Raw genomic sequence first — 15858 nt, 5'->3', positions numbered from 1 at the left:
AGGAGAATGAGGTTTCACTGGGAGAACTATGGAGAACTATGGATGAATGATTGGACTGCTTTTTTTTTTTTTTTTTTGAGATGGAGTCTTGCTCTGTCGCCCAGGTTGGAGTACAATGGCATGATCTTGGCTTACTGCAACCTCCGTCTCCCGGGTTCAAGCAATTCTCCTGCCTCAGCCTCTCGAGTAGCTGGGAGTACAGGCGTGTGCCACCACACCTGGCTAAGTTTTTGTATTTTTAGTAGAGACAGGGTTTTGCTATGTTGGCCAGGCTGGTCTTGAACTCCTGACCTCAGGTGATCCACCCACCTCGGCCTCACAAAGTGCTGGCACTGCAAGGTGTGAACCACTGCTCCTGACCTGGACTTCTTCTTAAGGGCTGGGAGGGAAAAAAATAATGCTTCCAAGGCATTGTGGTGAAGGAAATACACCGCAGGACATTATGGGAAAGATTCATCTGTAAGTTTTTCTTACTGTCCTCCCCTACACCCCCTTCAGCCAATCACTGTCTTTATCTCTGCTTTTCAAGATTCAGCCCTGGGCTGAAGACAAGGGTTCCTTTGCTGTGATCTTGCTATAAACTCCATGGGATTGTTCTTTAATTCAGGGCCTTATCCTGTCATAAAATATGAGATAAGAACGTGCTGCGAAGCACTGGACAGGCTGGAAGCCTGCCCCCATACATATCTCATTAAAACCTTAAAGGAACATGGGCAAAAGATAAACCAAGGGCAAGAAAACCTGCAGTCGCTAAGGTAACACGGATCATTAGTGACAGAGCCGATCTAGAGTACAGATCCACTCGTCCCATAATAGGCGCAAGGCGGTCTGCTTTGCCCGCAGCCCTTCGGAACACCCGGCTACGGGTCAGCGCTCCATCCCCGGGGCTCCGCGGAGCCAGTGGTGGTGGGCAACACAGGTTAACAGGTAAAGCCAATCAGCAACGAGAGCGGAAGTCGGGGAACCTAGCCAATAAGAGTTCGGGCAATTTTCTTTGCTTCACAATGGTGGGTTCTTTCCAGTCCGCTGGAGACAAAGGCGGGGCAAAGTTGGGGTGCGGCCGCTGATTGGACAAATTGAAAGCCTTTAGCCCTATCAAGGAGCACCACGTGGGCGGGACTTCAGGTGCCAGTTCTGCAGGGAGCTGCAGCTTGCCCTGTCTCCCAGGCAGGCGCTGAGTCGCAACCGCCAGCTAGGGGCTCGGGAAGGCGGGGCTCGGATGCAATCGGGACCTCCTCCTGGGCTGGGCTTCGGGCGGACTCCCGGACCCCGGGCGCCGGGAGCCGGCGGGCTACCTGCGAGTCGAGTTAGCGTTGTCGCCGAACCGAAGTGAGAGGGCACGGGGAAGGGTCAAAGAGGGTGCCGAAGCGCTGGAAGGAGCTTCACGGACGCGAGCTGGGCACCGGCTCGCCTAATTCGGCACTAATCCGGCTTGCTGCTTCCCGGCCAGGCCCCGCTCGCCATGGGGGAGGTGGAGATCTCGGCCCTGGCCTACGTGAAGATGTGCCTGCATGCTGCCCGGTACCCACACGCCGCAGTCAACGGGCTGTTTCTGGCGCCAGCGCCGCGGTCCGGAGAATGCCTGTGCCTCACCGACTGTGTGCCCCTCTTCCACAGCCACCTGGCCCTGTCCGTCATGTTGGAGGTCGCCCTCAACCAGGTGCCTCCGTTGGATGCCCATCCCCCACCGCGAACCCACCCAACACCCCAGCCCAAGTTAATCCCCGGTCCCTTGGCAGCAGTGCGCATCCACAAAGCCAGCGGCACAATTTAATTACTGATGGCCCCTTTCCCACGACAGGTGGATGTGTGGGGAGCACAGGCCGGTCTGGTGGTGGCTGGTTACTACCATGCCAATGCAGCTGTGGACGACCAGAGGTGAGTGGCGTAGCCAGAGGAAGAAGGAAAGGATTATGGGGGGGTTGTGGGTTGGAGGAATAGAGGGCGAGGATGCGTGGGGCATTGGGTGGAGGGGGGCGCACAAGATGAACCAAGGTCATTCCTTCTATCTTTCCTTCATCAAACGCTTAGGAGCAGGGGTTTTACACCAGGCACTATGCTGGGTACTGGAGTGAGGAAATATAAAGATGAATAGGACAGAGCCCTGCTCTGGAGTGCCGTTTCGGTGGGGAGGACAACTGTGTATCAACAGACTGATTTTGTTTTTGTTTTTTTTTTTTTTGAGACGGAGTCTCGTTCTGTCGCCCAGGCTGGAGTGCAGTGGCGCAATCTCGGCTCACTGCAACCTCCACCTCCTGGATTCAGGATTCTTCTGCCTCAGCCTCTCGAGTAGCTGGGATCACAGATGAGCGCCACCATGCCTGGCTTTTTTTAATTATTATTTTTATTTTTTTGTTTTTAGTAGAGATGGGGTTTCGCCATGTTGGCCAGGCTGGTCTAGAACTTGACCTCAGGTGATCCACGAGCTTCAGCCTCCCAAAGTGCTGGGATTACAGGCGTGAGCCACCACTCCTGGCCAACAGACTGATCTTGCTTTAACTGAGGTGTCCCCCAGGTGCTGAAAGAACAGAGAAATCCCAACCAGCAACTTCAAAAATAAGGCAGTTTCCTTATATATATAGGAAAAGACAATTATATATATATATAAATCATATACATGAAGCAGATTAGAGATACTGTTTTGTAATTTGCGTTTCTCCCTCACTTAATAAATACTTGACATCATCCCATTTCCACAGCAAGATCTACCTTTCCCTAACAACTGTATAGTCTGAATATGGATGTACTATGATTTATTTAATGCTTCAAACATTGAGGTTGTTTCCAATGTTTTATTACAGACACTGTCCTATTATTACCGTAAATTCTTTATAAGTAGAATTTCTGGGTTAGCATATGTATAGTATGTAGTATGTATACAGTTTCAATTTGGATGGTTATGCCAAATTACCTTCCAAAAAGACCACCTTTGGTTTCCACTCTCACCAGCAGTATCTGAGCACCTGTTTCCCACAGCACTCAAGCATCAAGCAGTCGTACATCAAGCATCCAGCAGGCCCGATCCCCGCAGGCCACCTACAGGGAAAGGCCACAGCTGCGCCCACATCTATGAGACCTGGGAGGCCCAGCTCAAATGGATGGGTTTTGCCCACAGTTGGCTCCTCACTCCTCTGATCTTCCCTCTACACAGCCCTGGGCCCCTGGCCTTGAAAATTGCTGGGCGAATTGCAGAATTCTTCCCTGATGCAGTACTTATTATGGTGAGACTTGGGTTTCTGGGTGGGGAGGTGAAAAGAAAGTAGGGTGGGGGGACCCTTGAAACTCTCACTTGCCCTTCTTTGTCCACTCAGTTGGATAATCAGAAACTGGTGCCTCAGCCTCGTGTGCCCCCGGTCATCGTCCTGGAGAACCAAGGTCTCCGCTGGGTCCCTAAGGATAAGAACTTGTGAGTACCCCACTCCCTCTCTCTCTTCTTAGAAGCCCAAGATTCCTGGGTCTCCTCTGTCCTTGGCCCTGCCCCAAGGGTCTTTCTCTAGACCCAATCTCTGTCAAGTCTGTGTCTGGCCCCACTACTTGCTGTTTGACCTCTATGGGGATTGCTATTTCAGAGTGATGTGGAGGGACTGGGAAGAGTCACGGCAGATGGTGGGAGCTCTACTGGAAGATCGGGCCCACCAGCACCTTGTGGACTTTGACTGCCACCTTGACGACATCCGGCAGGACTGGACCAACCAGTGGCTCAACACTCAAATCACCCAGTGGGTTGGTCCCACTAATGGAAATGGAAATGCCTGAGCCAGGGCCAGCAGGGTCCAGATCCAATAAAGAGACTTGGGCTGATGGGCAGTGGTATAACTATATTTATTGTGCCTGGGAGGCAAGATGAGGGAAAAATCTCAACAGAAGCAAGTTTGGGGAAAATCTGGAGTCCCCAGTAAAAAGTAGGAAGGTCTCTGCTGTACCCATCCCAGAATGGGAGAGAGGGCTCTCAATAGATCATTCCCTTTGTTTCTCCCCTGGGCTTCTTGAGCTTCTCGAAGTTCTTCAGGATGATGTCATATAACACAGCCTACAGGGCCAGGGAGGAGTGGAGGTCAGTCAGAGGCCTCCAGTGGCTCTGTGCCCCATTTCTAGCCTTGTGGAGAAGCTGCGCTTTGTCACCCTTTACCCCCAGCCTGCAGGGTCAGGGAGTGCGTGGCCTGGGAAAGCTGCCTCTGCCCACCCCTGCCCTCGCCTCCTCACATAAGCATTGCGGATCTCCATGACCATCAGCCGGATGTCCCGGTACTCTGCCTCATCCAGCTCGTGCACCAGCTGCCGATAATCACCCTGTGGGAAGCTCGGGTCAGGCCTGACCTTACATGAGTCCTTCCCTCATGCACCCTGACCTGGGCCTCACCTACCACATGGGGCTGCTTGGCTGCTTTAGTCACTGCATCACCACGCTCAGAGAAATACCTGTGGAAGGAGAAGTGTGTATGGAGTAGAAGAAGAAGGAGGTCTCTGTCCCAAAACAGATAGTGTGTACATGGGTGGTCACTCACTTAGAGATTTGGGTGTGGAAGCCTTCTAGCTTGGTGTGGAGGCTGGTCATCAGCTCAAACACCTTCTCCTAGGGAAAAAAAGCAAGGGGGAAAGTAGAAGGAAGCATGGACTAGAAAAGAGCAGGGAAGTGGGGCAGAGCTCTCACCTGGACAGCCACTCCAAAATTGTTACCATCCTCAATCCGAGGTATCTGCAGCTGCAACCAGGTGGTGACCTGGGAAGAGGGAATGGCGTAATGCCACATCAGCCCTCTATCCAATTCCGTTTCATATTCTCCCTTGCTTCCCTCCCCACACTGGGTGGAGGCATGCCAGGTCTCTCCTGAGCCTCAGAGCCCGGACTTCTGGTTTCACTTGCTGTGCCCTCTCTTGCTAAAACCTGGCATGTGCCAGGCCCTAAATGGCAGGGACTAAGAGGACAATGGTTTGACTTAAAGCCTGAGAGTTGAAGGGGGAGGGCCTACCAGGTTGAGCTGCTCAATGACATCCTTGATCTCAGGCTTCAAGCGCTGCAGAAGGACCAAGATCTTTTCATTGCAGTTCACTGGGCCACAGGGAGGACCTAGAGAGTGAGCAATGGGTCAGTCACATGACTGAGCCTGTGTGAGGGTTGAAGGGGAGAGTAGAAAGAAATCCTTAGGAGGAGCTCCTGTGGGTGGGACTCAAGTCTCTTCCCACAATTGTGGTTTCAAGTACCTTTGTCTTCATCCTCCCCCTTCTTCTTTTCATCCTTGTCTTCCTTCTGCAGAAAAAGAGGGGCTCATGAGAGTCAGGACTAAGGTTGATTACCCCCATGGTTGGATCCCTTCTCTCAGGTCTTCCCAGCTTGCCTCCTGCTGTTTCTTCCGTTCCTCTTTCTCTTTCTCCTTGACTGGATCAGGCACTGGGATGTCCAACGGGGCCTTCAGATTGCTCAGGTTGGCTTCATTGAGAGCTGGCTCCTGGTGTAGGGTGGGAGGAGGGCTGGAGGTGAGGGGGTTCCTTTCACCTCACTCTCACAGCCCCTGACCCTTCTCTTGGCCTTTACTCCCTAGCTCCCTGCCCAGCCGCGGTACCTTTAAAAATGCATCCAGCTCAGAAATCTTCTTGGGGAAATAGCTCCCGAGCAGGTTCTCTGTCTGTGTGTGAGGTGGGATGGAGAAGGATGGGAGTCAGCATCAAATGCCCATCCTAGGTGGTGAGGCAGGGTTGAGCAGTAGGAGTTGGGCAGGGGTGGGGCCGCTGATGGGGCATGTCTTACCTTGGTACAGAGGTCTTCACGAAACACATCCACCTGTGGGGCACACGCATCCCTTCAGAAACTTGGCTTTAAGGCCAGTTCATTTGAGGACAGTTCCCTTAGGGTTATGTAGGGCCTGACCTGGGGAAGGGTGGAGGGGATCCCTCTAAGGCCAGACCTGAAGAAAGCGAGATGGATGCCTGTGGGGTGGTTTGGGGTGGTGGAGGAGTGGAACTCTGCAGACCTGGATCTACGGAGAGTGGAATGGGTATCCCTAGGGCTGGATACGGGGGATGAGAACATTCCTGGCAGTGAAGGGCCAGTGGTTCACGTGAGAACAGATCCCTGGGGTCGCCTGGCAGGTGTGAGGAGGGGTGCTGAGAGCCCTCTGCGAGCAGGACAGGGACGGGGTGGGCCCCGGGACCCTCCCTAAGGGAAAGGCCACGAGGTAGCTGGGGCAGTCCCGCATCCAGTCTGTGTGTGGCCCCGGCTCCAGGCCAGCGGAGTTCCCCTCCACGCCAGCTCTCCGCTTCACCTCACCCCACAGAACCACGGCCGCCTCGCCTGTCCCCGCAGGCAGCAGTCACCGCCCTCCCCGGGGCGCAGGTGCTCCGGGAGCGCCAGTTCGGCGGACTGCCCCTGACTTGTGTGGGAGTCTGGGGGGGCGGGTCGGGGATGCCCCCGGCCGCTCGAGCCACGCCTCCCCAGTGGGCCCTTTCTAGACCCCGCGGCGCTCACCTTGGCTTGGGCCTCGGGCTGGACCCTGAGCGTGGCCATGACCGGGACGGGGGGCCTAGCGCCGCACGAGGAGCGGAGTGGGCACCGCGAAGGGAAAGCGAAAGCGGCGCTCGCACCACTCACGGCCTTCCTGGGTAGTGGGGCGGGGAGGGCTGGAGGAGGCGGGGTCAGCCCTGCCAGGGAGAGGGGCAGTGCAGCAGAGGAGGGCGGCGGGTGCGGCTCCCCCTAGCGCGCACAGGCTGCCTCGCGAGGGCCAGTTTCCAGCCTCCCCACCCCCGCCGGCCGGGTCCCCGCCTCCCGCCTCCCGCCTCCCGCCTCCCGCCTCCCGCCTCCCGCCTCTCGCCACTCGCCGCCCGCCGTCCGAGGACGCCGGGTCCTCCCATCGTCTAGTCTAAGCCAGTCTCTCCGCGCCCCGCCCTCCACCTTCCGCCTCCCAACTGGCTCCCCACCTGCTCTCTTCTTCCCCTGCTCCGCCTGGGACAGATAAGTCTTACTTAGGGCTCTTCTGTCTTTCCCCAGAGATGGAATAAGACCTGGCCTCTCTTTTCTAGCTTTGCTAGCGTGGGCCTCTGGCTCTGCCGACATCCTCCGCACCTGTAGCAACACCGGCACCAGAGCCGACAGCGTCCCTATCCAAACCCGGACCAGCTCTCTCCTGGACCACCGCGGCATATGCCATTCTACAACCCACTCTCACAGAGCAGCGGGTTCATGCCTCTGTCTGGCTTAAAACCCTTTCTCAGCTGCCTGTTGACCTTAGAATGAAATCCAAAAGGCTGTTGCAGCTGTCTCCCCTTTAAGTTCACTTTTTACTACTTGCCCCTTCATTCATTACACTTGCAAATACTCGGGCTATTTGTTTCCCAAATGTGTCATGTTCATTCCTGCCTCAGGGCCTTTGCCCTTGCTAATAATCCCTTTGTCTAAAACACACTTACCCTGGGTGTTGTCATTCGGTTCTCAGTTTAGATGTCACCTCTTCAGAGACAACTATTTTCATCATCCTCTATAAGGAACCTCCCTCCAAATGCATTACAAATCAGCCTGTTTTAGTACATTCATAGCATTTATCTCTGATATTAGCCCGGTTTTTTCCCCCCCCCCCAGGATAATTCACTGATTTAAACCAGGTTTTGGCAAACTGTGTGTGTGTGTGTGTGTGTGTGTGTGTGTGTGTTGGGTGACAGAGTCTCACTCTGTCGCCCAGGGTGGAGTCCAGTGGCACGATCTCAGCTTACTGCAACCTCCGCCTGCTGGGTTCAAGCGATTCTGCTGCTTCAGCCTTCGCAGTAGCTGGGACTACAGGCGCATCCCACCACGCTCGGCTATTTTTGTATTTTTAGTAGAGATGGGGTTTCACCATGTTAGCCAGGATGGACTCGATATGCTGACCTCGTGATCCGCCCGCCTTGGCCTCCCAAAGTGCTGGGATTACAGGCATGAGCCACTGCGTCTGGCCAGCTTTTTCTATAAAGAGCCAGAGAGTAAATTGTAGGCTTTATGGGCCTTAGAGTGTCTGTCTACTCAACTCTGCCATTGTAGCAGGAAAGCTGCCATATGTAAATGAATTAGTATGGTGAGATCAATAAAACTTTACAGACACTGGACTGAATTTCATGTAATTTTTTCCTGTAATAAAATATTCTTTTTCTTTTGCTTTTCCAACCATTAAAAAATGTAAAAACGGCTGGGCACAGTGGCTCATGCCTGTAATCTCAGCACTTTGGGAGGCCAAAGTGGGCAGATCACTTGAGGTCAGGAGTTCGAGACCAGCCTGGCCAACATGGTGAAACCCTGTCCCTACTAAAAATACAAACACTAGACAGGTGTGGTGGTGAGGGCCTGTAATCCCAGCGACTCGGGAGGTTGAGGCAGGAGATCACTTGAACCTGGGAAGTGGAGGTTGCAGTGAGCCAAAATTGCACTCCAGCCTGGGCAACAGAGTGAGACTCTGTCTCAAAATAATAATAATAATAATAAAAACGTAAACAACGTTTTACCTTTTTCTTTTTAAAAAGTTTTTGTAGAGACAGGGTCTCACTGTCTTGCCCAGGCTAGTCTCAAACTCCTGGGCTCAAGTGATCCTCTTGCCTCAGCCTCGCAAAGTGCTGGGATTACACTGCTATCACCGCCAGGTCTCTGCCTTAAAAAAGAAAAAAAAAAAATATATATATATATATATATACACACACACACATATATATATAATTATTTAATTATTAGCTCGCAGGTCATACAGAAACCGGCCACAGGAAGGTTTAGCCAAAGTTTGAGGAATTAGCCAAAGTTTGCTAATTCCTGGTTTAGAGGATAGATGATATACCCATATTGCCTAGCTTTGTAACCATGGCTCCTCTGTTTATTAATTGTGAACAAGTTACTTAACCTCTGTGTCTCAGTGTTTGCAACTGCACAATGGGAACACTACTATCTCATTTTTTTTTTTTCCAATCAAGATCAGTACAACTTACCTCATACTTTTATTGTTGTGGGGACCAAATGTGTTTTTTTTTTTTGAAACAAGAGTTTCGCTCTTGTTGCCCAGGAGGGAGTGCAGTGGCGCGACCTCAGCTCGTTGCAACCTCCGCCTCCCAGGTTCAAGCGATTCTCCTGACTCAGCCTCCCAAGTAGCTGGGATTACAGGCGCCTGCCATCATGCCTAATTTTTTTTTTGTTTGTATTTTTAGTAGAGATGGGGTTTCACCATGTTGGTCAGGCTGGTTTTGAACTCCTGACCTCAAGTGATCTGCCCACCTCGGCCTCCCAAAGTGCTAGGATTATAGGCGTGAGCCACTGCGCCCAGCCGTATGTGTTAACTTTTATGAAGAACTTACAGACACTTAGAAAAGTGCCTGGCAGAGTAAACGCAGTGCAAGTGTTTTGCTATTATTTGTGTGTCTATTATCTGCCCTCCCCAGTTAGCGCATATGCCTCCAAACAGCAGAAATCTTGTTTTATTTACATGGCATAGAACTATGCTAAGCTCAATAAACATTTGTTAAATAGATGAGCACATACAGACCCCCTACGGGGAAGACAGGGTAGGAAGAGTCCCTGAGAGGAGTGCCCAGATAGGTAGGCCCCTGAAGAGGGAGAGTGGAGATTCAGTGGAGAAGGCAGGAAAAACAATCAAACAGGCTGGAAATGGAGCAACTACTCAGCAAGAATGATGCCCACACCTGAGGGCACCATTACCTGCGTTAGAAGCACCATTCCTGGATATCTCAGTCCCCAGATAGCTTAAAGTTTGCAAAAACTAGGAGACTGAAAGGACAGCTGGAGGGATGGAGGTCAAGCATAAGGAAGGACATTCAAGGTTGATGAGAGCAAGGAATGGCTGGGAAATCCTAGTGACTACCAGACCCTCTTCCCACCCTTTCAAGGACCCAACCAAATGATGAGAGGAGCCAGAGCCAGGCCCGATGGCTTTTATTTCTTTCAGTTATGCTTGCGGCTGGAGTGGGGACGGGGGAAGAGCCCATGGCCTGGACTCCCTGGAGACCAGGGCTGATGATACCAGCTGCCATAGGTGAGGTACCAGGCGAAGGTGCCCACTGCGGCACCCACCACCTTGTGAGTGTACTGGTGGAAATAGATGACAGTACAGAGCAGCAAGAAGTTCCAGAGGCCCAGCAGCAGCACGTTCAGCAGGAAGACAAGGCGCAGGGGGGCGCCAGCAGGCAGCCCATGGGCCAGGTACTTGGCGAACACAGCTGCTTCCTCTGCCATAAGCAGGCAGCAGAAGGTGAGCAGGAAGGTGTGGGAGGAGACCGTGTAGCCCCGCCACTGGTGGCCAGCCGCCAGGCAGCTGCGGCGGTCAGGCAGCTCGTGGAGCAGCAGACCCTGGGGCAGTGGCTCGAAGCAGGAGCCAGTCAGGTCCTCGATGAGCAGGAAGGCTCGGCCAGCTCCCCGCCACACGGCTGCTCCCACCACCAGTCGGCTCAGGTGTCTGGCAGTTACTGCCACGCGCCGTGTAGCCAGAAACACCACCAGCAACACAAAGCCCCCTAGGAAGGTGCATGTCCAGCCCCAGGCTGAATTCACAAATTTTCTGTGGGCAAAGAGGGGAGACTATTGAGACCCCAAGCGCCATCTCCCACCCTGGTCTGTGCTCCCATCACTGCACTCTCCCCAACCCTACACATCACCACTGGTTCTCTCCTTGCCGTACCCTTTACAGGCCCCAGTCATTTAAACTTTGCCATCTCCTTGGAGGACCATTCAGCATTCCAGGGTACATATTTCCTCTTTAGTCCTGTTCCTGACTTCCCCTATACCCCAGGGTTCTGTTCCCTTCCCCCTCCCCTGACCTTCTCCTCAACCTCCTAGCCTATTTTTAGTGTTCAGACTGGCAGGAGGACAGAAGCCTGGAGAAGGGAGCTAGGATCCCAGAGTGCAGGGACCCAGCTCCCACAGCCTTGAGTGGACTCACATGTTGAAGAAGTTGCCGTGGCTGGCGAAGATAGTCCGAGGGTTGACATGGAACTGCAGAAGGGGCCCAAAGATGACCACTGCTGCCAGCCAGGCATGGTAGAGGCGCCGTAAGCAGGGGCTGCCCAGAAGGCGGGCGGCCTGTTCGCTTCCAAAGTACAGCAAGGCAGAGGCCACCCAGAGAAGCACCTTGACCAGGCAGCCCAGCAGTGCCCAGATTCGGGCCCCGGCCCCCAGCCCTGCCCCCACCACCGGCCCCCGCTCCATGTTCCCTCCCCTCCCCACTAGCTGCTTGCTCTGCTGGGCAGCTGAGGAGGGGCTGATGGGGCCCCCCCGGACAAGGATAGGCAGTGACAGGTGTGGCAGACACAAGGCAGAGCCCTGTTGGCAGCTGGCAGGCGGGGGAGAGGGGCGGGGGGCAGTAAGGGGCCAGGGTGGAGGTCTGCCACGTCAGCAGGGTCCTGGCCTTGGGTGTGTGGTAGCATGTGTCCTAACAGCAGTCTGTGTCCTTTCCTGTTAGTCCTGTGTCCTCGGCTCCAACCATGTTCCAGTTCATGTCTCAGGGCCAGCTGTTCAGGGCTGTCCTTGTCCATAGTCTGCCAGGGTCTGCCAAAGTCCCTCTCCACCCACCCCTACTTTACCATTTGCTCCACAGGGAAATCAGAGGTCATGAAGATAAAACTAATCAAACCTTGAAAGTCGTTTTTTAAAAAAAGCTGTCAGTCTTATCATCAGTATGATCTAGCCCTTCTTCTGGGGTTCTGAGCACAAGACCCTACCAACAGCAGGATGCCACAAGGTGGCTGTGCACAGCACTGTGGCCACCTTAGGCCTTGGGAGGCAGATCAGCAGGGGTATCCACTTCAGCGCTCTGTGACCCCAGCAGCTTGGGTCTGCCTTAGTTCCTGTCTGGATTGAGGGTCTCTAAGGGACTAGTTTGGTCTAGGGCTGCTGTGTAAACTGGCGGTTTCATCTGTTGATTACGTTGACCCTCAGATCCCTAAAGATTAGGTTTACTCCCAGGTGACAGGGGTAGAGGAGACCCTAAAAGGGCAATTGCCAGACAGGAGTCAGTTGAAACCTTAAGTTCCATCCTCCAACCAACTAGCCTGGACTTCAGGGCTCTCCATGCAAGCCTGCCCTCCCAGTCTGACTGCTGAGGTGGCAGCAGCAGGGTAGAGAGCCACCTACCCACAGAGAGTGCCTGTTAGTCAGTAACTATTTCGAGATCACTTTTTCTTTCTTCCTCATTCCTCAAAACCAGTGGTGGGATTTCAGAGCACAGCGGAAGTAGTGGAAGGAATGAGCAAACAAGGACACCCGAGTTCTGGACCCAACTGTGTGACTTCAGGAAAACCAATGAACCCTCTTCAGTCCTCAGTAAATCAATTTCCTTTATAAATTGGTCAAGACAGATTGGATAATCAATTAGATTCTTTCCAGATCCTAAAGCCCATACCTTGGAATAGACCTTCAATGAACCCTATAAAAGAATTTTGAACTAGGCCGGGTGCGGTGGCTCACACCTATAATCCCAGCACTTTGGGAGGCTGAGGCAGGTAGATTGCCTGAGGTCAGGAGTTCGAGACCAGCCTGGCCAACACAGTGAAACCCTATCTCTACTAAAAATAAAAAAATTAGCTGGGCGCGGTGGTGGGCGCCTGTAATCCCAGCTACTCTGGAGGCTGAGGCAGGAGAATCACTTGAATCCGGGAGGCGGAAGTTGCAGTGAGCCGAGATTATGCCATTGCACTCCAGCCTGGGCAACAGGAGTGAGACTCCGTCTTAAAAAAAAAAAAAAAAATTCTCTCCCCTCATTTTTATTTATTACAGTTTTATTATTTATTTTTTTGAGACAGTGTCTCATTCTTGCCCAGGCTGGAATACAGTGTGCTATCATGGCTCACTGCAGCCTCAAACTCCTGGGCTCATGTGATCATCTGCTCTAGCCTCCTGAGTAGCTAGAACTACAGGAATGCATCACCATGCTTGGTTAATTTATTTTTTATTTTTTGGCCAGGTGTGGTAGCTCAGGCCTGTAATCCCAGCATTTTGGGACCAGCCTGAGGAACCATAGGAGCTTGGGACCACACTGAGCTGGTCTCACATAGTGAGACGCCATCTCTACAAAAATAAAAATAATTAGCTGGGCACAGTGGCACGTGCCTGTAATTCCAGCTATTTGGGAGGCTGAAATGGGAGGAACACTTGGGCCCAGAAGGTTGACACTGCAGTGAGTCGTGATGGCACCATTGCATTCCAAGCCTAAGCAACAGAGTGAGACCTTGTTTCAATATTTATTTTGTAGAGACAAAGTCTCACTAAGTTGACCAGGCTGGTCTTGACTTCCTGGCCTCAGGTGATCTTTCTGCCTTGGCCTCCCAAAGTGATGCGATTACAGGCATAAGCCACTATGCCTGGTCTCATTGTGGTTTTAAATAGTTGCAAAGGACATAATTTCTAGTGTATTATATACTGACATTTCAAAATAAAACCATTATATCACTGTTTCAAATGTATCGAATGAAATCTAAATACTACAGTGATTAGATACTTCACCATTATCCATTAAAAGACATGACAAGATTTTACATCAGAAATTATATTTCCATTCTACTCCCTCATATAATTTATCCTAATATGTTTTTACGCTTGAAAGTCTTTTATTGACCATTTATCACATTGCTCTGCAAGAAAAATAACTCAAAACATTTAATTTTTTGTTTGTTTGAGATAGAGTCTCACTCCGTCGTGCTGGCTGAAGTGCAGTGGCACGATCTCGGCTCACTACAACCTCCGCCTCCCGGGTTCAAGCAATTCTCCTGCCTCAGCCTTCTGAGTAGCTGGGATTACAGGCTCCCACCACCACACCCAGCTTTTTTTTTTTTTTTGTATTTGTAGTAAAGATGGGGTTTCACCATGTTGGCCAGGCTGGTCTCAAACTCCTGACCTAGTGATTCGCCTGCCTCGGCCTCCCAAAGTGCTGGGATTACAGGCGTGAGCCACCGTGCCCGGCCAAAAAATTTAATTTTTTATAGTTTCTGGGCCCAGTGTGGTGGCTCACACCTGCAATTCCAGTCCTTTGGGAGACCATGGCAGGAGGATCACTTAAGCCCAGGAGTTCTAGACCAGCCTGAGCAACATGGTGAAACTTTGTCTATACAAAAATATACACAAATTAGCCAAGCATGGTGGCACCCACCCAGCTACTCAGGAGGCTGAGATGGGAAGATCACTTGAGCCCAGGAATTTGAGGTTGCAGTGAGCAGTGATCACACCACTGCACTCCAGCCTGGGCAACAGAGCAAGGCTCTCTCAAAAAATAAAAATAAATAAAATAGAAATTTCCTGTGACCATAAATCCCTAAGAGTTAATTTTTTCCCCTATGGATTCTATTTTCATTATAACTGTTAGTAGTCTAAAATATATTATTAGTACATGAATACCTTAGTTTTTGGGGTTTTTTTGAGACAGGGTCACTTTCTGTCAGGAAAGTGAAAGTCTTATTACTGACATGGAGAAAGTTTTAGTGGTCTCGGTAGAAGATTAAAACAGTCACAACATTCTCTTAAACCAAAGCCTAGTCCGGTGGCGTGATCGCAGCTCACTGCAGCCTTGACCTCCCCGGTTCAAGTGATCCACCTCTCGCGGAGCTGGGACTACAGGTGCAGGTCACCAAGTTTGGCTAATTTTTAAATTTTTTTTAGAGACAGGGGTCTCACTATGTTGCCCAGGCTGGTCTTAAACTCCTGGACTCAAGTGATCCTCCTGTTTTGGCTAAAGTGCTGGGATTACAGAAGTGAGCCGCTGCACCTGTCCAGGAAAAGTTGTTGGAGGAAATTAAAAGGTACTACACTTCAGTGAACACATGAATGACACAAAAGTGAAATAGCCTTATTGCTGACATCAAGAAAGTTTTAGTGGTCTGGATAGAAGATCAAAGCAGCCACAACATTCCCTTAAACCAAAGCCTAATCCAGAGCAAGGCCCCGACTCTCTCTCTCTCTTTTTTTTTTAAAGAGATAGGGTCTTGCTTAGTTGCCCAGCCTGGAGTGCAGTGGCATGATCATGTCTTACTGCAGTCTCAAACTCCTGAGCTCAAGCAATCCTCCTGCTCTGCCTCCTAAACAGCTGGGACTACATGTGCATGCCAACACTCACTATGTTGCCCACACTGGTCTCCAACCCTTGGCCTCAAGTGATCCTTCAATCTTGGCCTCCCAAAGTGCTGGGATTATAGGTGTGAGCTACTGAGCCCAGCCTATTCTCTTCAATACTATAAAGACTGAGAGTGGTGAGGAAGCTAGCAGAGGCTGGTTCATAATGCTCAAGGAAAGAAGCCACCTCCATAACATAAAAATGCAAGGTGAAGCAGCGAGGGCTGATATAGAAGCTGCAGCAAGTTATCCAGAAGATCTAGCTAAGATCATTGATGAAGGCAGCTACACCAAACAACAGATTTTCAAAGCAAACAAAACAGTCTTCTATTGGAAGAAGATGCCATATAGGAGTTTCACAACAAGAGAAAAGTCAGGGCTTGGCTACAGAGCCTCAAAGGACAGACTAACTCTTTTATTAGGAGATAATGCACCTGGTGATTTTAGGTGGAAACCAATTCTCATTTACCATTCTGAAAATCCTAGGGCCTTAGGAATTATGCTAAATGTATTCTGCTGTGCTCTATAAATAAAACAAAACCTGCATGACAGCACATATGTCTGCAGCATGGGTTACAGAATATTTTAAGCTCACTGTTAAGATCTACTCCTCAGAAATAAAGATTCCTTTCAAAATATTACTGCTCATTGACAATGCACCTGGTCACCTACAAACTCTGGAGATGTATAGGGAGATTAATGTTTTCATGCCTGCTAACACAACATCCATTCTGCAGCCCATGGATCAAGGAGTAATTGTGACTTGCAAGTCTTACTCTTTAAGAAATACATTGCGAACCCTGTCTC

The 15858-nt window shown here is 51.2% G+C and overlaps 3 protein-coding genes and 1 long non-coding RNA gene across 12 annotated transcripts; 1 reads left to right on the top strand and 3 right to left on the bottom strand.

Moving 5' to 3' along the window:
- Nucleotides 1–1178: 1178 nt before the first annotated feature.
- EMC9 (ER membrane protein complex subunit 9) lies at nt 1179–3807 on the top strand. 7 transcript variants are annotated; one of them, XM_025391874.1, is made up of 6 exons: nt 1179–1329; nt 1451–1660; nt 1802–1878; nt 3152–3221; nt 3312–3406; nt 3570–3807. In XM_025391874.1, exons 2-6 carry the CDS (start codon nt 1463–1465, stop codon nt 3754–3756), a joined length of 627 nt encoding a protein of 208 aa, XP_025247659.1. In that variant the 5' UTR covers nt 1179–1329; nt 1451–1462; the 3' UTR covers nt 3757–3807. The 7 variants fall into 7 exon arrangements, with proteins under 7 accessions (XP_025247659.1, XP_025247656.1, XP_025247654.1 ...); XM_025391871.1 differs by having other exon boundaries at nt 2977–3221; XM_025391869.1 differs by having other exon boundaries at nt 2950–3221.
- Nucleotides 2339–3325, bottom strand: LOC112628709. The gene is made up of 2 exons (XR_003120469.1): nt 3290–3325; nt 2339–3036 (listed from the first exon to the last, which is right to left on the bottom strand). It is a non-coding gene; the product is annotated as an uncharacterized LOC112628709 (long non-coding RNA).
- PSME1 (proteasome activator subunit 1) lies at nt 3799–6655 on the bottom strand. 3 transcript variants are annotated; one of them, XM_025391880.1, is made up of 11 exons: nt 6463–6655; nt 5746–5778; nt 5561–5623; nt 5336–5446; nt 5202–5247; nt 4970–5067; nt 4652–4720; nt 4506–4573; nt 4365–4419; nt 4196–4290; nt 3799–4030 (listed from the first exon to the last, which is right to left on the bottom strand). In XM_025391880.1, exons 1-11 carry the CDS (start codon nt 6499–6501, stop codon nt 4006–4008), a joined length of 702 nt encoding a protein of 233 aa, XP_025247665.1. In that variant the 5' UTR covers nt 6502–6655; the 3' UTR covers nt 3799–4005. The 3 variants fall into 3 exon arrangements, with proteins under 3 accessions (XP_025247665.1, XP_025247663.1, XP_025247664.1); XM_025391878.1 differs by having other exon boundaries at nt 3802–4030; nt 4204–4290; XM_025391879.1 differs by having other exon boundaries at nt 3804–4030; nt 4204–4290; nt 4506–4534.
- A 3219-nt stretch (nt 6656–9874) lies between these two features.
- FITM1 (fat storage inducing transmembrane protein 1) lies at nt 9875–11447 on the bottom strand. The gene is made up of 2 exons (XM_025392523.1): nt 10895–11447; nt 9875–10513 (listed from the first exon to the last, which is right to left on the bottom strand). The coding sequence occupies exons 1-2, from the start codon at nt 11158–11160 to the stop codon at nt 9901–9903; spliced, it is 879 nt and encodes a 292-aa protein (XP_025248308.1). The 5' UTR covers nt 11161–11447; the 3' UTR covers nt 9875–9900.
- Between the last annotated feature and the right edge of the window lie 4411 nt (nt 11448–15858).

The sequence above is a fragment of the Theropithecus gelada genome, chromosome 7b (assembly GCF_003255815.1).
Source record: "Theropithecus gelada isolate Dixy chromosome 7b, Tgel_1.0, whole genome shotgun sequence".
Lineage (NCBI taxonomy): Eukaryota > Metazoa > Chordata > Mammalia > Primates > Cercopithecidae > Theropithecus > Theropithecus gelada.
Note: the sequence above shows the minus strand (reverse complement) of the source record. Positions and strands in the feature narration are given on the sequence as shown.

What these genes read in the sequence shown, in the direction of transcription:
- PSME1 (XM_025391878.1), bottom strand. Translation starts at nt 6,501, where the DNA reads ATGGCCACGCTCAGGGTCCAGCCCGAGGCCCAAGCCAAG. An exon ending in TCATTGAGCAGCTCAACCTG is followed by an intron (nt 4,721 to 4,969) that starts GTAGGCCCTCCC and finishes CCCTCTTCCCAG; the next exon opens with GTCACCACCTGGTTGCAGCT. An exon ending in TTCCACACCCAAATCTCTAA is followed by an intron (nt 4,420 to 4,505) that starts GTGAGTGACCAC and finishes CTCCTTCCACAG; the next exon opens with GTATTTCTCTGAGCGTGGTG.
- EMC9 (XM_025391869.1), top strand. Translation starts at nt 1,512, where the DNA reads ATGCTGCCCGGTACCCACACGCCGCAGTCAACGGGCTGTTTCTGGCGC. An exon ending in TGGAGGTCGCCCTCAACCAG is followed by an intron (nt 1,661 to 1,801) that starts GTGCCTCCGTTG and finishes TTCCCACGACAG; the next exon opens with GTGGATGTGTGGGGAGCACA. An exon ending in GTCCCTAAGGATAAGAACTT is followed by an intron (nt 3,407 to 3,569) that starts GTGAGTACCCCA and finishes TTGCTATTTCAG; the next exon opens with AGTGATGTGGAGGGACTGGG.
- FITM1 (XM_025392523.1), bottom strand. Translation starts at nt 11,160, where the DNA reads ATGGAGCGGGGGCCGGTGGTGGGGGCAGGGCTGGGGGCCGGGGCCCGA. An exon ending in CACGGCAACTTCTTCAACAT is followed by an intron (nt 10,514 to 10,894) that starts GTGAGTCCACTC and finishes CTTTGCCCACAG; the next exon opens with AAAATTTGTGAATTCAGCCT.